Raw genomic sequence first — 18,903 nt, 5'->3', positions numbered from 1 at the left:
TCCCCATCGTTCCCCTGTGCTTCTGCTCCCCCGAGCCCACCAAAGGCAGAGGAGAAGCCGAGGAGGGAAGCCTCCAGAAATGTCCGGTCACCGTCTGGGCCCTCCCAAGACCATTGAAGCCCCCTGTCTAGATCACTCTGGGGAAGTGTGGTAGCACCTTGATTTTGCCAGCCCATCTGGGCCTGGGTCCCTGAGACGTCCTGCCTGCCCGATCCTCATCAGGACGGGAGGCTTGCTTTAGCACCATGTCAAGAAGGCTCTGTGAGAAGAGCCGAGTCAGTCAGTCAATCAATGGCATCCATCGAGTGTTTACTGTGTGCAGAGCACTGGACTGAGCAATTGGGAGAGGATAACAATATAACAGGTGCATTCCCTGCCCACAGTGATCTTACAGTATAAGTGTGGCCTAGCGGATAGAGCTTGAGCCTGGGAGCCAGAAGGACCTGGGTTCTAATCCCAGCTCTGCCACTTGTCTGCTGTGTAACCTTGAGCAAGTCACTTCACTTCTCTGGCCCTCAAGTACTGTAAAATGGGTATTAAGAGTGGGAGCCCTATTTGGGACAGGGACTGTATAAAATATGTTTAGCGCTTAGTACAGTGCCTGACACATATAAAGAGCTTAAATACCACAATTATTATTATTACATTATTCCCCAGTCTCCATTAGATCACCCCAGTTGCTCCGTTCAGAGAAGACACTGTCCGGCTCAGAGGAGCTGAAAGAAGTGACCGAATCCCAGGGTCAGTGGTGGTATTTGTTAAGCACTTACTATGTGTCAAGCACCATACTAAGTGCTGGAGTGGATAGAAGCAAATTGAGTTGGACACAGTCCCTACCCTACATGGGGCTCACAGTCTTAATCCCCATTTTACAGATGAGGGAGCTGAGGCTCAGAGAAGTGAAGTGACTTGCCCAAGGTCAGAGAGCAGATTTATTTATTTCTATTCATGTCTGTCTCCCTCGCTAGACTGTAAGCTTGTTGTGGGCAGGGAATGTGCCAGTTTATTCTTATAGTGGACTCTCCCAAACATTTAGTACAGTACTTGGCATGCAGGAAGTGCTCAATAAATACGATTGAATGAATGAATGAAAACAGAGGAGCTGGGATGAGAACCCACAGCCTCTGACTCCCAGGCCTATGCTCTATCCACTAGGCCATGCTGCTCCTCAAGGAAGGGGGTCAAGGAAGGGGGTGTGGGTGGCAGGGTGGTTGAGCTCGGGAACCCCTTCTAGGCCCCGGGTTCTGGCCCCGCCACCTCTGTCGCCGCCGGGCTCGATCTCAAGGCAGCTCCAGGAGGCCTCGGGCCGCGTACTCGTTCTGAGTGACGTTGTACACCCGCTGCAGGGTCTCAGCGGCCCACCGGAACCCCCGCAGGGCCTCCGCCTCCCTGCCCCCAGGACAGGCCAGGTTCAGTAGCCGGCCCCGTGGGGGCATGGCCAGGAAGGCCAGCCCGGCCGCCTGCCGGATGAGCCAACTGTGGTAGGGGGCCAGCGCCTCCCCGTAGGCCTCCGCGCACAGGACCCCGGTGTCCCCGGCTCCCCGCGGCCCCACCAGTTTGGCCAGGAAGAGCTGGACCCAGTGGAGGGCCCGGTGGAGGCGGAGGAGGGTGCGGAGGCCGGAGGGCGGGAGGGAGGGGTCCGGCGCGGGTCCACCGGGCAGGTCCACCAGCCCCCGGCTCAGCTCCCAGGAGGCCATGGTGGAGAGGGAGGCGTAATGGGCGGCGTGAGGACCCGTGGAGTGAGCGTCCAGGATGGAGAGCTTCGAGGTGGCCTCCTGGGTGACGAAGGAGAAGACCGTCCCCAGCGGGGACAGGAACCTGTGGGAGTTAAGGGGGCAGTCGGTGGGGGGAAAGAGAAGAAGATCCCAGCCCAGAGGCAGAGGCAGAGTCAGAGGCAGAGAAGGGGCAGAGGTCACGTACTGGGGACCCCCTGACTCCTCCATTCCCTCCACCTCTGCTGCTCCCCCTCCCAGCCAGTCATTCAGTGGTATTTACTGAGCATTTACTGTTTGCAGAGCACTGGACTAAGTGCTAGGGAGAGGACAAAAGAAAAATAAACAGACACATTCCCTGCCCACAAAAACCCTCTCCGGCCCCGCTGACCCAACATTCACCGACACCGGAACTCTGTGACCTTCTGCCCCATCTCGGCTAGAGCTCACTTGGAGAGAGGAGGCAGGGGAGGCCCGGAGACACAGGAGAGAAAGAAGAAAAAGCAGACAAAGGGGGTGGCCATCCGGGGCACACAGGGAAGTGGGGACTCTCCAGGGAGTGTGGGTGTAGCTCTCACTTTCTTCTTCATGGCATTTATTTAGCGCTTACCATGTGTCAGGCACTGTACTAAGCACTAGGATAGATACAAGCTAATCAGGTTGGACACCGTCCCCATCCCACACGGGGCTCATAGTCTTAACTCCCATTTTCCAGATGAGGGAACAGAGACCCTGAGAAGTGAAGAGACTGGCCCAAGGTCACCCAGCAGATAAGTGGCAGAGCCGGCATTAGAACCCAGATCACTCATTCAATCATGTTTATTGAACTCTTACTGTGTACTAAGCACTTATGAGAGGACAATATAACAATAAACAGACACATTCCCTCCTTCTGATTCCCAGGCCTGGGGATCCGTCCACTAGACCACACTGTTTCTCACCTGATCAACTCTCTCCAACCGGCCAGGTAGTGGTCCAGTTTCAGGTCCCTGGGGGTGGCCACGCTGGCTGTGAACTCCTTCACCAAGCGACCCAGTAGGATTTCGGGGTCCAGGCAATGAATCTTAGAGCTGGGGGAGCCCTAGAGGGATTTGGCAGGGAGAGGAGGCTGGATGGAGCAGAAGTGGTGGCGATCTTCCACCCCTGTCCCTCCCCCTCAGCCCTGGTCCTCCCTGCCCAGTCCCCAAGTGGCATCAGGACCATATCATCCCTTCTCCCACTTTTTTTAAATGCTATCCATTAAGCACTTACTATGTGCCAGGCACTGTACTATGCACTGGGGTAGATACGAGATTGGCACAGTCCATGTCCCACGTGGGGCTCAAGCCTTAAGCCCCATTTTATAGATGAGATAACTGAAGCACAGAGAAGTGAAATGACTTCCCCAAGGTCACATGGCAGACAAGCGGCAGAGCCGGCGTTAGAGCCCAGGTCCTTCTGACTCCCAGGCCCACGCTCTAACCATTAGGCCACACTCTCCTGCCTCCACCTTGGTCCCTTCTCCAACCCAGCTGGATCTTCCTGGGAAATCTCTGGACACGGAGATGAGCTCCATCTCCTGAGCATCCCCCTAAATTTCCCTCTCCTCCGAGCCGTCTAGCCTCCTTCCTTCCCACTGCTGTTCCCTTTGCACAGGGGCTGTTCCTGTGCAACACCTCCCATGGGTGGGCTGTGTTGCCGGTGAACAGCCCAATTTGTCTGCTTCCCGATTTGTGTGAGGTCCGCCCTGAACCCCTTCCCGCTTCCCACCGATGCTCCCTCGCCCTCCTTCCTCCTCCCCGGTGGCTCCGGTCCTACCTGGAGGGCGAGGATGGCCCGTGGTCGGTCCGACAGCGGCACCACTGCTGTGGAGAGCAGAGCAAAAGTGAGGGCCCGGGGGGTCTTGGGGTGGGGGAGACCGGGGGGCCGGGACGCTTAGCTCCCCGGGGAGGAGGGGGACGGCGGGGGGCAGGGGGAGGGTCACTCACGGAGCCAGCGGCTGGACAGGTAGAGGAGAAAGGCGAAGACCCCGAGAGGGAGGAGGAGCCGGAGGCCACAGAGACCCCCCGAGTTTCTCCAGGCACGAGGGGCGAGGGGCGGCGGCGGCTCCAACCCCATGGCTGCTGCCCCCGGCCCCTCTGCCCCCGGCCGCCCTCGCCTTTGCCCCTCGGACTCCGGGGGTAAATCATTAACTGCCCCTCACCCCCGCCCCTGGACGACCTTTTACCCGGAAGGAGAGGTCCACCCAGGGCTCCCCTAAGGGGGACCCCTCCCCATCCCCTGCCCTGGGTCCTGCCCAGCCCCCTCCAGGGTCCTGCCCATCCCCTCCCCCCGGACAACCGCCCCCTCCCCGCCACCCCGGGCCCCTGGGATTGGTCCAGGGCCGCCCCGGCCGGGGGGGATCCTCCCTGCCCATTGGCTAGCGTGGAGCCCCTTTCCTCCCCCAGCCGTGATCCCCCGGTCCCCACGCCCACCTCCAGGACCAGGGTCCGGAGAGGGAGGGCTCAGCCTCCTCTAAGCCCCTCGGGGGTCGGGCACCCTTATCTCCCCTCTCCCGGGCGCCCCTATCCCTTCGACCCCTGGGAATAATGATAATAATAACAACAAACTGTGGTATCTGTTAAGTGCTTACTATACTAAATTCTGAGGTAGATACAAGTAAATCGGATGGGACACAGTCTCGAGTCAAGTCACCGTCTCAATCCCCATTTTATGGATGAGGTAACAGGCACAAAGAAGTGAAGTGATTTGCCCAAGTCACACAGGAAACAAGCGGTAGAGCCGAAATTAGAACTCATGGCCTTCAGACATCCAGGCCCGTGGTCTATCCACTAGGCCAGGGGGCTTCCCATTAATTGAGCTCTTACTATGTGCAGAACACTATACAAAGCACTTGGGAGAGGACAATACAACAGGGATGGTAGGCATGTTCCCTAACCACAAGGAGTTTACAGTCGAGAGGTGGGGACGGGCATTAATATAGATTAATATATGAGGATTCCAGACAGAAGTGCCACGGTGGGCCTGAGGGGGAGCGGTGAATAAAAGGTGTCAATCCAAGTGAAAGGGTGACAAAGAGATGACCTGGGCCCCTGGACACCTGGGTCCCTCAGAGGGTCTGAGCGGGTGGGGACGGTTAGGTACATAATCTCTCCCGATGGGAGGTTGGCCAGATTGGGAGAGGCAGGAGGCCCAAGTGGCTACGGGGGCCGGGGGTGGGGAGATGGGGAGGATTAACTGGAAATGTGGGCTAAACCGCCCAGGTTTCCAGGAAGCGATTAGTCTTGGATTTCAGCTAATTGTTCCGGCCCCTACCGCAATCCAAGGTTCTGGGGGGTATAAAACTGGCAGAGGGGGCAGAGGCAGGAGCAGAGCGCCGAGGGCATGGCCTGGACACGGGGAGCCAGGCTGCTGCTGCTTCTGCTGCTGTTTCTGGGGAGGAGCTCAGGAGGGGAACCTGGGGAGAGGATGGCTCGAGGAGCCCCCCAGAAGTGGCTGGATCCCTTCTACACCACCGTCATCGAGGTGGCCAATGGGGGTCCCTGGGGCGAGTGGGCCTGGCCCGAGATGTGTCCTCAAGGCTTCGTTGCCAGCGGCTTCTCTCTCAAGGTCAGAACTCTGACCCTCTTTTCATTCATTCATTCATTCATTCATTCATTCATTTAATCTTATCTATTGAGCGCTTACTGTGCTCGGAGCACTGTACTAAGCCCTTGGGAGAGTCCCATGCCCCTTGTCGGGGGCGTGGAGTGGAAGCGAGCTGCTGGGTGGGTACGGGACGCCGGGGTTCTGCAGGGAGCGAGATGGGGGCTGGGGAAGGTGAGTGCTCGCCTCCCTAACCCCGTCCCCACTTTGCAGGTGGAGCCCCCCCAGGGAGGGTCCCTGGACGACACGGCTCTGAACGGGATCCGCCTCCACTGCACCCGAGGAAACTCCAAGCTCAACGCCCACGTGGTGGAGTCAAAATCCGGAAGGTGCGAGAAACTTCACCTCTTCGGCCCCCTCCCCTTCCCCAGCGGAAGGGAGAGTCAGTCCATCAATCGTATTTATTGAGGGCTTAGTGTGTGCAGAACACTGAACTGAGCGCCTGGGAGAGTCCAACAGAACAATACAATAATAACTGTGGTACTTGTTAAGTACTTAGTACAGTGCCTGGCACATCATAAGCGCTTAACAAATACCATAATTATCAATAATATTATTACGGTGTGCCAGGCACTGTTCTAAGCGCTGGGGTAGATACGAGTCAATCGGGTTTGACGCAGACCCTGTCCCATATGGGACTCAGAGTCTTAATCCTCATTTTGCAGATGGGGGAATTGAGGCACAGAGAAGTGAAGGGACTTGGCTAAGGTCACACAGCAGACAAGTGGTGGAGGCGGGATATAATAGGCGCATTCCCTGCCCACAGCGAGTTTGCAGTCTAGAGGAGCGAGTGAGTCCGGGGCTGGATCTAGGAGACCATGACCAGCCCAGCCTGGAGGCCCCCCAAATCTCAGCCCGGAGCCCCCCCAACTCCCAGCTCCTGCCGCCCGGGCTGTTCTTCCCTCTGCCGTCCGGCAGGGGGCGGAAGAAGGCCGAGAGACGACCCCCCCAGCTAGTGCAGCGGTCACGTGACCTCCCCGCCGACTGGGTGGACGGGGACACCAGGGACAGGAGTCAATCAGGCCTCCCGTGGTATGTATTGAGCGCTCACTGCATGCAAAGCACTGGGCTAGACGCTTGAGAGAGGACCCTAGAGTTGGCGGACGCGATCTCAGCCCTCAGTGGTGTGTATTGAGCTCTTATTTTGTGCAGACCACTGTATTAAACGCTTGGGAGAGGACCACATTGTCAGTAGACGCGATTCCTGCGCTCAGTGGCAGGAATTGAGCTCTGACTGTGTGCAGCGCACTGTACTAAATGCTTGGGAGAGGGCAATAGAGTTGGTAGACATGGTCCCTGCCCTCAGTGGTGTGTACTGAGCGCTTACTCTGTGCAGAGCACTGTACTAAACGCTTGGGAGAGAACCCTAGATTTGACAGACGTGGTGCCCTCCCTCAATCGGTGGTATGTATTGAGTGCTTGCTATGTGCAGAACATTGCGCTAAACACTTGGGAGAGGACAATAGAGTTGGTAGGTGCGATCTCCCCAGGAGCTTACAGTCTAGTGGGGGAGTCAATCATTGGTATTTATTGAGCGCTTACTGTGTTCAGAGCACTGTACTAAGCGCTTGGGAGGGACAGTACAAGAGAATTAAGCAGACACGTTTCTGACCTATAATGAATTTACAGCCCAGAGGGGGAGACCGGCATTAGTACAAGTCAATCAATCCATGGCATTTATCGAGCGATTACTGTGTGCAGAGCACTGTACTAAGCGCTCGGGAGTGGATAATGCAAGGGAATAAACAGACACGTTCCCTACCCCTAACGAGTTTACAGCGTAGAGGGGGAGACAAGCATTAATATGTCAATCAATCAATCCATGGCTTTTATGGAACGCTTAGGGTGCACAGCACTGTACTAAGCGCTCGGGACAGTACAATAAGCAGATACGTTCCTTGCCCATAACGAAAAGAAAGGAGGGGGGCAGGGCCTCGGGACCCCGGAGAAGGAGAGGGAGGCGTCTCCCCCCAGCCCCCAGGCCTGATAAGCCCGTCCCCCTCCCCCCGGCTTTGTGTCTGTCAGGTGGGGGTCGTGGTCGGAGCCGGAGTGGTGTCCGGGGGGCGGCTTCCTCCAGGCCTTCTCGCTGCGGGTGGAGAGCCCGGCCGGGCTGGGCGACGACACTGCGGCCAACGATGTGCGCTTCCGCTGCTCGGGGGGCGCCGTCGTGGCCGGGCCCGGCCTGGGCTGGGGTCGCTTTGGGCCCTGGAGCAACCCCTGCCCCAAGGGCGTCTGCGGCCTCCAGACCAAGGTGGACCCCCCGAGGGGCCTGCAAGACGACACGGCCCTCAACGACGCCCGCTTCTTCTGCTGCAGTGACTGAGGGACCGGGGAGGGGACGGACCGGGAGGGACTGGGGGGGACCCAGGCGTCCCGAGCCCCCTGCCCCCTACCCTACCCCCACCGAACCCCGCCTTTGTGATCATTAAAATTCAGCCGAACCCCGCCCCGCTCTCCTGCCTCGTCCATTCATTCCATTGTATTTAGGGAGAGCTTCCTGTATGCAGAGCACTCTGCCAGGTGCTCTTCCTTTAATGATGCTTCTTGTGGTATTTGTTGAGCGCCTACTATTCGCCAGGCACTCTACTAAGCGCTGGGGTGAGTACGCTTCACTTCTCGGGGCCTCGGTAACCTCATCTGTATAATGGGGATGGAGCCCATGAGCCCAACGTGCGACAGGAACCGTGTCCAACCCCAACTTGCTTGTATTGCCCCAGCGCTTAGAACAGTGCTTGAGACACTGTAAGCACTTAACGATGACCATGACTTCAAGCAAATCGGGTTGGACACAGTCCCGGGCCCACAGGGGTTCACGGTCCCAAAACCCCCGTTTTACGGATGAGGGAACCGAGGCCCAGAGAAGTAAAGCGACTTGTCCAAGGTCACACGTCAGGCACGTGGCAGAGCTGGGATTAGAACTCATGACCATCTGACTCCCAGGGTTGAGGTCAGATGGGTTACTGGGTGAGGAACGGATGCCAAGCACTGGGATAAATACAAGATAATCAGGGTGGACACAGTCCCTGCTCCACCCAGGGCTCACAGTCTAAGGAGAACGGTATTGGGGGAGGACCCGGGCCCCCCGATTCCACCTCAGCCCCTCCAGGTCGGAAGCAGAAGCAGTAGAGGAGGCCATCTCTGGGGTCAAACCGGTTTATTGGTCTCCCTGTGTCAGGCGGAGGGGTGGGCCTCTTAGGGGAAGAAGCCACGCTGGTCCGGCCTTCACTAGGAATTACCCTGCATAGGGGAACAGAGGAAACAGAGGGAGGAGCTGAGCTCACATCCCACACACAATCACTCTCCCCCTCTTCCAAGCCTTATTGAAGGCCCGTCTCCTCCAAGAGGCCTTCCCTGACTAAGTCCTCCTTTCTTCTTCCCCCACTCCCTTCTGCGTCACCCAGACTCGCTCTCTTTATTCATCCTCCCTCCCAGCCCTGCAGCATTTATGTCCATATCTGTCGTTTCTTTATTTATATTAACGTCTGTCTCGGCCCCACAGCACTTATGTCCATCTCCGTCATTTATTTATCTATATTAACGTCTGCCTCGGCCCCACAGCACTTATGTCCATCTCCGTCATTTATTTATCTATATTAATGTCTGCCTCGGCCCCACAGCACTTATGTCCATCTCCTTCATTTATTTATTTCTATTATTGCCTGTCTCCCCCTTAGACTGTAAGCTTGTCATGGGCAGGGCAAGTGTCCGTCATATTGTTCTATTGTCCTCTCCCAAGCTCTTAGTAGAGTGCTCTGCACCCAGTAAGCACTCAGTAAATGTCATTGATTGATTAATGGATTGGAATCTATAATTTATTTATTTCTATCAATGTCTATCTCCCCCTCTAGACTGTCAACTCATTGTGGGCAGGGAATGTGTCTGTTATGTTGTTGTGTTGGCTTCTCCCCAGCACTTAGTCCAGTGCCCTGCACAGATTAAGCACTCAATAAATGCCACTGATTGATTAATGGATTGCTAGCAGTAATTTCCTTATTTCTATTACTGTCTAGACTGCAAGCTCTCTGTGGGCAGAGAATGTATCCGTTGGTAGTTGTAGTGGACTCCCCCAAGCGCTTAATCCAGCGTGCTGCACATGACCAACTGAGCGACTGACTCCCTCGGCCCTCCACCCTGCCCACGGGGCCGGCCCACCCGTGGACCCCCACCCCAGGGCCTCTTATCCCACGAAGGGCTCGCTCACCCCTTTGCCCTTGCGGCAATCCCCGCAGAACACGCCGAGCGCCGCATTGACGAGCTGCGTCCCGCAGAGCAGTAACTCCAGGGCGGAAGAGGCCACCAGCAGCGAGAACAGCACCATGTTCCAGCGGACCACCCCAGGGGGCTCCATGCACTCACTCCACCAGGACTCATTGTGAAGGTAACTCCCGCTGCCCGGATGGACGGCGTCCGGGTGGAGACATGTGATCGTAGGGCAAGGGGGAGCCACATGGGGACCACGCGTGACATGTGGGGGCCAGGCACATGAAGGGGACCAGGTGGAGCCCCAGGGGAGTGGACCACAAGGGGGATGGTCAGGGAAGAGTCGCGGGTGAGCATGGGGGACATCACCAGTGGGGGCGAATTGGTCACGAGTGGGTCCCCCATCAATCGAGTGCTTACTGTGTGCAGAGCACTGGACTAAGCGCTTAGGAGAGGACAGTGGAGCAATATGACAGATACATTCCCCACCCACAGTGAACTGAAACATCACGAGTGGGGGGTGAATCGGTCACAGGCAGGCATGGGGGACGTTACGAGTGGGGGAGTGAATCTCTCACAGATGGACACGGGGAACGTCACACATGGGGGATGAATCACTCACAGACGGGAGTGGGGAACATCACGAGTGGGGGTGAATAGGTCATAGGCAGGCAAGGGAACATCACGAGTGGGACTCAAAATGCTCTCTGGTGTGCTTGGAGAACGCCATGAGTAGGGGCAAAAAGGTCACAAGTGGACGTGGGAAATTCCACAGGGCGGAGGGGACACGGGAAAAGTCACACGTGGGGTACACCAGAGGGAGAAAAGTGGGAAAGTGGAGGGAGCAAGGGCGAGGCAGAAGGAGGGAGGAAGGGAGGAGATATTTATTGTAGGGTTCAGGCCTCACCTGGATTCCTTGAAGGGATACCCCCATTTCCCCGTGCTGTTCTGCAAGCAGATTGGCCCATTCTGCAGCCCGGAGCCAGATACCGTGAGACAGTACAAGGACCCCAGCACCCCAAAAGCTGAGGAGCAAAAAGAGCTCAGCATCTGGGGAGCAAGGGACAGGAGGAGTAGTGTGAGAAGCAGGGTTGCCTAGTGGCTAGAGCCTGGGACCGAGATTCAGGGGACTCTCTGCTGGGTGACCTTGAACAAGTCACCTCACTTCTCTGGGCCTCGGTTCCCTTATCTGTAAAATGGGAATTGAGTGTGACTGTGTTCAACCTGATTGACTTGTAACTATTCCAGCACTTAGTTCAGTGGCTGGCACATAGTGAGCACTTAACAAATACCATTAAAAAAAAAGTGTGGGAGTCTTAGAGCTGGATAAAGACAGTCAGAGATGTAAGCTCTGGCCTTGTTGCCTCAGTTGGGAGGCAACTGGTCATCTCCATCTCAAAGATGGCCAGTGGGCTGAAGTTATCTGGCAGCAGGGAGTGGGTCGGGGGCCTTGGACCAAAACTTTCATTCAATTGCTCATTCAGCCGTATATGTTGAACATTTCCTGTATGCAGAGCACTGTACTAAGCTCTTGGGAGAGGACAGTATAACAATAAACAGACACATTCCCTGCCCACATCGAGCTTACAGTCTAGAGGGAGAGACAGACATTCATAGAAATAAATCAATGACAAAGATGGACATAAGTGGTGTGGGGCTGGGACGGGGGATGAATAAAGGGAGCAAGGAAGAGCGACGCAGAGGGAACGGGAGAAAGGGAAAGGAGGGCTTAGTTGGGGAAGTCCTCTTGGACCAGATGGGCCTTCAGTAAGGCTTTGAAGGTGGGAAGAGTCATTGTCAGATTTGAGGAGAGAGGGCGTTCCAGACCAGAGACAGGGTGTGGGTGAGGGGTCGGCAGCGAGAAAGATAAGATCGAAGTACAGTGAGAGGTTGGCATTAGGGGAGTGGAGTGTGCAGGCTGGGTTGTAATAGGAGAGTAGCAAGGTAAGGTAGGAGGGGGCAAGGGGATTGACTGCTTGAAATCCAATGGTGAGGAGTTCTCATTTGATGCGGAGGTGGATGGAGTTTCTTGAGGAGTGGGGAAACATGGCCTGAACGTTTTTGAAGAAAAATGATCCAGGCAGCAGAGTGAAGTATGGACTAGAGTTGGGCAGAGGCAGGAGGGAGGGAGGGCAACAAGGAGGCTGATACAGTAATCAAGGCGGGATAGGGTAAGTGATTGAATTAACATGGTAGCAGTTTGGATGGAGAAGAAAGGGTGGATTTAGTGATACTGTGAAGGTGGAATAGATAGGATTTAGTTATGTATTGAATCTGTGGGTTGAATGGGAGGACAACACCAAGGTTATGGGCTTGTGAGACAGGAAGAAGGATAGTGCCATCTACAGTGTTGGAAAAGTCAGGGGGAGAGTGGAGTTTGGGTGGGAAGATAAGGAGTTCAGTTTGGGACATGTTAAGCTTGAGATGACAGGAGGACATTCAAGTAGAGATGTCCTGAAGGCAGGAGGAAATACGAGACTGCAGAGAGAGAGAGAGATGAGGGCTGGAGATGTAGATTTGGGAATCATTTGCATAAAGGTGGTGGTTGAAGCCATGGGAGCAAATGAATTCTCCAAGGAAGTGGGTGTAGATAGAGAATAGAAGGGAACCCAGAATTGAACCTTGAGGGACCCCCAAAGTTAGGGGTTGGGAGGCAGAGGAGGAGCCCATGAACGAGACTGAGAACGAGCAACCAGAGAGATAAGAGGAGAACCGGGAGAGGACAGGGTCAGTGAAGCCGAGGTTGGATAATGTTTCCAGGAGAAAGGGGTGGCTGACAGTGTCAAAGGCAGCTGAGAGGTCAAGAAGGATTCGGATGGAGTAGAGGCCGTTGGATTTGGCGAGGAGGAGGTCATTGATGACCTTTGAGTGGGTGGTTTCTGTGGAGTGAAGGGGATGGAAGCCAGATTGGAAGGAAATGAGAGAATTGGAGAAGAGGAATTTGAGACAGCAGGTGTCAATGACTCGCTCGAGGAGTTTGGAGAGGAATGGTAGGAGGGAGATGGGGTGATAACTGGAGGGAGTCGTGGGGTCAAGGGAGGGTTTTTTTAGGATAGGGGAGACATGGGCATGTTGGAAAGCAGTGGGGAAGAAGCCACTGGAGAGAGAACAGTTGAAGGTGGCTTTTAGGGAGGGAAGAAGGAAGGGGACAAGTGTTTCAATAAGGTGTGAAGGAATGGGGTCGGATGCGCAGGTGGAGGGGATGGATTTTGAGAGGAAGCAGGAGATCTCTAAAGATACTGCTGGGAAAGATGGGAGAGTTGAAGACGGCGCAGGAAGAGGGAGGGGTTGGAGAGGGGCAGGGGAGATTTTAGGGAGGTCACGCCTAATCGTGTCAATTTTCTTAATAAAGTAGGTGGTCAGGTCATTGGGGGCGAGGGACGGAGGAGGCGGAGGGACAGAGGGTTTGAGGAGGGAGTTAAACATCTGGAACAACTGGTGAGGGCGATGGGCATGGGTGTCAATAAGGGTGGAGAAATCATTTTGCTGGGCAGAGGAGAGGGCAGAGTTAAAGCATGAAAGGATAAACTTGAAGCCGATGAATTCGGCCTGACATCTAGCCCTTTGCCCAGGGCTTGGGCAAAGGCATGGGCACCTACTCCCTGATGTGGCATTTTAGAGGCATCATTAGCTGTGCCCTCACAGTTTTTGGGGCAGCTCTAGCTAGCTCACCCTGCCAGCTCACCCTTTATTTCTATTTTTATGACATTTGTTAAGTGCTTATTATGTGCCAAACACTATATTAAGTGCTGGAGTAGAGACAAGCTAATTCATTCAATCGTATTTAGTGAGCGCTTACTGTGTACGGAGCACTGTACTAAGCACTTGGAAAGTACAATTTGGCAACAGATAGAGACAATCCCTTCTCAACAACGGGGTCACAGTCTAGATGGGTGAGACAGACAACAAAACAAAACAAAAGTTGGACACAGTCCCTGTCCCATATGGGACACACAGTCTTAATCCCTATTTTACAGATGAGGAAACTGAGGCTCAGAGGAGTGGAGTGACTTCCCCAAGGTCACACAGCAGGAAAGTGGTGGATCTGGATCCAGAATCCGGGTCCTCTGACTCCCACACCAGGCTCTGTCCACTAGGCCGCTCTGCTTTCAGCCTCCGAGGGAGAACACTCACCCACAATCCCTCCGGCCCGGGGCCTCATACCTAGAGTTCGGGTCCTATCAGGAGGGCAGTGGGGTGGAGAAGATGGGAAGTGGGGGCCCGGACGGAGGGCGGTGGGAGAGGGCGGAGGTGGTGAGCCCCGGAAGGTGGGCGATAGGGGCCCGGCCTGAAGGCTGGGTGAAGTAGGATCCGTTTAGGCAGGAGGTTGGGGGGTCTCGGGGGGGCCCTTACCCGGCAGCGGTTCCCACAGCAGCCAGCCCCGCAGCAGCCCTTGCCTCCGGCTCTCACGGCCTTGATCCCGGAACTCAGCACCTACACGGGGGCAGGGCGGACGGACAGATCAAGGGGTTCAGCCGCCCCCCTCCAACCCTGCCACCCTCCCCCCACTATCTGATCGCTTCCCACCTCCCTGCCCTCCAGCCAATCAGTGGTATTTGGGGATTAAGAGTGTGAGCCTCATGTGGGACAAGGTCTGTGTCCAACCTGATCAGCTTGGTCCTAGAACAGTGCTTGGCATGTAGTAAGTACCGTAATTATTATTATTTATTGAGCATTTCTTTTTTTAATGGCATTTTTTAAGTGCTTACTATGTGCCAGCCACTGTTCTAAGCGCTAGAGCAGATACAAAGTAATCATGTTGGATATAGTCCATGTCCCACCTGGGGTTCACAGTCTTTATCCCCATTTTACAGATGAGGTGACTGAGGCACAGAGAAGTTAAATATCTTGCCCAAGGTCACACAGCAGATGAGTGGCAGAGTTGGGATTAGGACTCTTGTCCTTCTTGACTCCCAGGCCTGTGCTCGATCCATTAAGCCATGCTGCTTCTGTATTTAGTTTGTGTTGGAGCGCTATACTGAGTGCTTGGGAGAGTCCAATACGATAATAATAATAATTATGGTACTTGTTAAGTGCTTATCATGTGCCAAGCACTGTTCTCAGAGCTGGGGTAGATACAAGGTAATCAGGTTAGGGGTGGTAGAGGCGATCCCTACCCACCAGGAGCTTACAAGTCCTTTACAGAGGAGTGTAAAACCCACTCCTCACCCCTGGAATCTAGAAAGCGCTTATGATGTGCAAGTGACTGAATTTGGCATTTTGAGATTCCATCAGAGTATTTGACACACAATCCCTTCCCTCAGGGACTTTTCAGGCTAGTGGGAGAGAGAAAGGAGCACACAGGAAAAGGAATGTCAAACTAGGGAAGAGGTAAACGCAGTTTAAAAATAACAAGCATGAATGGACAAGTGAATACAGAGCATCAGGTGATATGACTACTGAAGTGACTGTGGGATTGGGTGTGGAGGGGGAGGGCTCCCACTCCGGGGGGAGGGGTGGCACCCCTTCTCCGCCACCCCCACTCCCACCCCCAGATCTGCCACATGCATTTCCCTCCCTCCTTCCCAAAGGAGTGAAGGAGAAAAGGAGCCAAGGGTCAGAGCAGACCCCAAGCCAAACAGGAAAGAGTCAGAGCCACTCTTCTTTGAACCAGTGAGGGAGAAGCTAGAAAGTGAATCATTTTTGAGTCAATCAGGTGGCACCTATGTAAATGAAGCTGTTGGTATCCAGCCTGCTGATCTTCCCGCTACAGAGGAAGCGGGAGAGAATTTGACTGAGAGAATGTCACCTTTGTCCTCTTCTCTCTGCAAATTCTTTTAGTGGCTGCCTCTCCTACTAGACTGTTCTCTCCCTGAGGGCAAGGATCATGTGTCTCCTATCCTCCACTCCCACTCCTTTAGTACAGTACAGCCCAATAAATACCATTGATGGCCCCCACCCAATTAATCAACGTTCTCCGAGCTAAGCACTTGGGAGAAGGAGAGTTCCGAAGAGTTGGTAGACATGGTCCCTGCCCTCAAGGAGTTCATGGTCTAAGAGTGGGGAGACAGACCCACCCAAATTATTTAAGAATAGTGGAAACGGGAGGAAGAGGGACCTCGAGATAGGGAACGGGGTCAAATCAGACTGGGTTGATTCTGAAAGTACCTTAGTGGAAGGCAGCGTGGCCTAGCGGACAGACTGTGACCCCGGGAGTCAGAAGTAAGGGGGTTCTAGTCCTGGCTCTGCCCCCTGCCTGCTTTGCAACTCTGGTCAAGTTACTGACCTCCCCAGGCCTTAGTTTCCTCTCCTATAAAATGGGAATAAGAGCCACGCTCTTCTCTTCCTCCCTCCCTCTCTCCCATATGGGCCGGGTCCCTTGTCTGGCCTGATAATCTAAAAGAAGCAGTGTGACTTAGTGGATAGAGCCCGGACCTGGGAGTCAGAAGGACCTGGATTCTCATCCCGGCTCTGCCACATGTCTGCTGTGTGACCTTGAGTAAGTCCTTCTGATTTGCAGGTTTGGGCTCTATCCATACGATTGGGGAGATATTGGGAATTAAACGGGGAGTGCCTCCAAGAGGCCAATCAATCAATCATTCAATCAGTCATATTTATTGAACACTTACTATGTGTAGAGCACTGTACAATTATTCAGTTAAATTAATGCCTGTATCCTCCTCTAGATTGCAAGCTCGTTATGGGCAGGGAATGTGTCTACCAATTCTGTGGTACTGTACTCTCCCAAGCACTTAGTACAGTGTTCTGAACTCAATAAATACCACTGATTGATTAATTGATTGACAGGGGAACTAGGAAAGAAATGAAGTGACTTGCCCAAGGTCACACAGAAGGCAAGTAGTGGGGTCAGGATTAGAACCCAGTACCTCTGACTCCCAGGCCCAGGCTCTTTCCACTAGACTGTTCTGCTACTCGTGAGTCCCTTTCATTCATTCAATGGTATTTATTGAGTGCTTACTGTTTGCAGAGTACTGTACTACGAGCTTGGGAGAGTACAATAGAACAAGATTCATTCATTCAGTGGTATTTATTGAGTGCTAACTGTATGCAAAGCATTGTACTAAGCACTTGGGAGAGTGGCCTAGAAGCAGGTGGTTTAGTGAAAAGACCACCAGCTTTGGAAGTGAGTTGAAGTGGCTTCTAATTCTGACACTGCCACTTGTCTGCTGTGTGACCTTGGGCAAGTCTCTTAACTTCTCTGTGCCTCATTGACCTCATCTGTAAAATGGGGATTAAGAATGTGAGCCCCTTGTGGGTCAGTCTGATTACCTTGTATCTACCCCAGCACTTGGAACAGTGCTTGACACATAATAAGCGTTTAACAAATGCCTTAATTATTATTATTTTACAATATAGTAACGAACAGACACATTCCCAGCCCAGAATGAGCTTACGGTCTAGAGGGGGAGACAGACATGAATATACATAAATAGATAAATAAATAAATTAATAATAATGGCAACAATTATAAATAAACAATAAACAGACATATTCCCTCCCTGCCATTTGGGTGCTTTCTTTGGTCTGCGGATATTGCAGGTTATGCTGCACCGACCTCCCCTGACCTTTCCTCTTCCTGGTCCACCTGAAGGATGGTTCCCAATCACTCAGTAGCTTATCAACCTCCACCCACCAAGCAACCAGACAATCTCTTACCCTCACGGACTTTGGTCCTAGCACCAGATCGGAGACGTCCCTGAACTCGGGTTGGGCAGGGTCCTGTCTTGGGAGTAGAGGAGCTGGGACGGGGAGCCCTGGGTCCCCGGGGTCTGGAGATGGGGGGGGTGGGGATGATGGAGGAGTGGGAGGGGTTCCATCCCCACTGTCTCGCTGGCTCTGGATCTATAGTCACCCTATAGATTGTCAGCTCCTTGTGGGCAATCTCTTCAATCAATCCATGGTATTTACGGAGCGCTTACTGGGGGTGGAGCACTGTCCTGCGCGCTTGGGAGAGTTCAGTCCAACAGAGTTGGTAGACCTGTTCCCTGCCCACAGCGAGCTGACAGTCTAGAGGGAGAGACAGACATTAATATTGTATCGGACTCTCGGCACACAGTAAGCGCTCCGAATATACCACTACTGATTGATTGATTGATGGATTATTGAGGTTTGGGGGCTCAGACTGGGGCAGGAACTTTCTCCTCTCAGTCCAGGAGTGCTCTTCACTGAGATCGGAGGAGCTCAGTGCTAGGGAGAACCCGGCACTAGAGGAAGATTAATATCCCCCTCTAGACTGTAAGCTCGTCGAGGGCAGGGACGAGTGTTTATTGTTCTATTGGACTCTCCCAAACAGTACAGCACTCTACATTCATTCGATCTTAATCATGATGATGTTTGTTAAGCACTTATAGTGTGCCAGGCACTTTAATAAGCCCTGGGGTGGATACCAGCAGAGTTGGAAAAATGCCTGTTCCTTGTGGGGCTCACAGTCTCGATCCTCATTTGACAGATGAGGGAACTGAGGCTCAGAGAAGTGAAGAGACTTGCCCGAGGTCACACAGTAGACAAGTGGCAGACCCATGACCTTCTGACTCCCAGGCCAGTACTCTGTCTACTATGCCATGCTGCTTCTTATTTATTGAGTGCTTACTGTGTGCAAGCACTGTTCTAAGTGCTTGGGAGAGTACGATACACAATAAGCTCGACAAAGACGATTGAATGAATGAGTGAAGTGCCTGCTCTCAGGCCAATGGCAACATCCCCTGGGGGGACCCAGGCTCCTTCCCTTCCCTTGCTTGCCCCCCACCCGCCCCTCCAGGTCTTCCTTCCTCCCCAGCCCCTGGCCCCGAACACTCACCATGAGACCACCCCCGATGAATCCTCCCATCAGCCAGACCTGCAGCGTGAGGTGGTTTGTCCAACTGGTCTCTCCATTAGGGACCAGAAGGAGGGCGTTACCTATGATGCACAGCAGGGACAGAGGGATCAGAAAGAGACCCACGCAGCGGGCACACTGCCCAGTGCACATAGCTGGCTGGAGAGCAGACAGAAAGACAGCAGGCAGACAGGTGGACAGACAGAGACAGGCAGGCAGGCTGGCACAGGTGGCGGAGAGTCCAGGAGACGGAGGGAGAGCTGGGGATGGAGTTGCGGAGCTCAGCCTCCTGGTCCCTGCTCCTGCCACTTTCCGGAGAGAAGATAAGTGGAGAACCTGGGACGAAGGGCACCTGGGGAAGGGAGGGGCGGGGGCAGCAGAGAAGCGGAAATGGGAAATGAAAGAGAGAGAGAGAGACATCAGGGAGAAAGTGAAACAGACCCCATAGAGAGCGGCTCAGATGAGAGTGAGCGTTATAGAGAAGCAGCAAAGACTAGTAGGAAGGATCAGCAGGGCTTAGTGGATCGAGCCCACGACTGGGAGTCAGATGGACCAGGGTTCTAATACTGGCTCTGCCACGTGTCTGCTATG

At 54.1% G+C, this 18,903-nt stretch overlaps 3 protein-coding genes across 4 annotated transcripts; 1 reads left to right on the top strand and 2 right to left on the bottom strand.

Moving 5' to 3' along the window:
* Positions 1-1,127: 1,127 nt before the first annotated feature.
* GLTPD2 (glycolipid transfer protein domain containing 2) lies at positions 1,128-3,820 on the bottom strand. Of its 2 annotated transcripts, none has more exons than XM_029055377.1 (4): positions 3,680-3,820; positions 3,510-3,556; positions 2,654-2,793; positions 1,128-1,818 (listed from the first exon to the last, which is right to left on the bottom strand). In XM_029055377.1, exons 1-4 carry the CDS (start codon positions 3,807-3,809, stop codon positions 1,281-1,283), a joined length of 855 nt encoding a protein of 284 aa, XP_028911210.1. In that variant the 5' UTR covers positions 3,810-3,820; the 3' UTR covers positions 1,128-1,280. The 2 variants fall into 2 exon arrangements, with proteins under 2 accessions (XP_028911210.1, XP_028911211.1); XM_029055378.1 differs by having other exon boundaries at positions 3,510-3,553.
* A 1,323-nt stretch (positions 3,821-5,143) lies between these two features.
* Positions 5,144-7,693, top strand: VMO1 (vitelline membrane outer layer 1 homolog). Its single transcript, XM_029055413.1, has 3 exons — positions 5,144-5,300; positions 5,550-5,665; positions 7,362-7,693. Exons 1-3 carry the CDS (start codon positions 5,160-5,162, stop codon positions 7,657-7,659), a joined length of 555 nt encoding a protein of 184 aa, XP_028911246.1. The 5' UTR covers positions 5,144-5,159; the 3' UTR covers positions 7,660-7,693.
* Positions 7,694-8,475: 782 nt separating this feature from the next.
* On the bottom strand, positions 8,476-18,592 carry TM4SF5 (transmembrane 4 L six family member 5). The gene is made up of 5 exons (XM_029055404.2): positions 18,295-18,592; positions 13,890-13,970; positions 10,444-10,586; positions 9,538-9,724; positions 8,476-8,573 (listed from the first exon to the last, which is right to left on the bottom strand). Exons 1-5 carry the CDS (start codon positions 18,463-18,465, stop codon positions 8,562-8,564), a joined length of 594 nt encoding a protein of 197 aa, XP_028911237.1. The 5' UTR covers positions 18,466-18,592; the 3' UTR covers positions 8,476-8,561.
* Positions 18,593-18,903: the final 311 nt, after the last annotated feature.

This window comes from Ornithorhynchus anatinus, chromosome X5 (assembly GCF_004115215.2).
Source record: "Ornithorhynchus anatinus isolate Pmale09 chromosome X5, mOrnAna1.pri.v4, whole genome shotgun sequence".
In the NCBI taxonomy this organism is placed as follows: Eukaryota; Metazoa; Chordata; class Mammalia; order Monotremata; family Ornithorhynchidae; genus Ornithorhynchus; species Ornithorhynchus anatinus.
The sequence above is the reverse complement of the archived record's forward strand: the minus strand, read 5'-3'. Positions and strand labels throughout refer to the sequence as shown.

Coding starts and splice junctions, on each gene's coding strand:
- TM4SF5 (XM_029055404.2), bottom strand. CDS start 18,465: ATGTGCACTGGGCAGTGTGCCCGCTGCGTGGGTCTCTTTCTGATCCCT. Junction 10,587..13,889: donor GCTGTGGGAACCGCTGCCGG/GTAAGGGCCCCC, acceptor CTTGCTCCCCAG/ATGCTGAGCTCTTTTTGCTC. Junction 9,725..10,443: donor TATCCCTTCAAGGAATCCAG/GTGAGGCCTGAA, acceptor CCATCCGGGCAG/CGGGAGTTACCTTCACAATG.
- GLTPD2 (XM_029055377.1), bottom strand. CDS start 3,809: ATGGGGTTGGAGCCGCCGCCGCCCCTCGCCCCTCGTGCCTGGAGAAAC. Junction 2,794..3,509: donor GGGCCATCCTCGCCCTCCAG/GTAGGACCGGAG, acceptor AAATCCCTCTAG/GGCTCCCCCAGCTCTAAGAT. Junction 1,819..2,653: donor GGTTGGAGAGAGTTGATCAG/GTGAGAAACAGT, acceptor TAACTCCCACAG/GTTCCTGTCCCCGCTGGGGA.
- VMO1 (XM_029055413.1), top strand. CDS start 5,160: ATGGCTCGAGGAGCCCCCCAGAAGTGGCTGGATCCCTTCTACACCACC. Junction 5,301..5,549: donor CCAGCGGCTTCTCTCTCAAG/GTCAGAACTCTG, acceptor CCCACTTTGCAG/GTGGAGCCCCCCCAGGGAGG. Junction 5,666..7,361: donor GTGGAGTCAAAATCCGGAAG/GTGCGAGAAACT, acceptor TGTGTCTGTCAG/GTGGGGGTCGTGGTCGGAGC.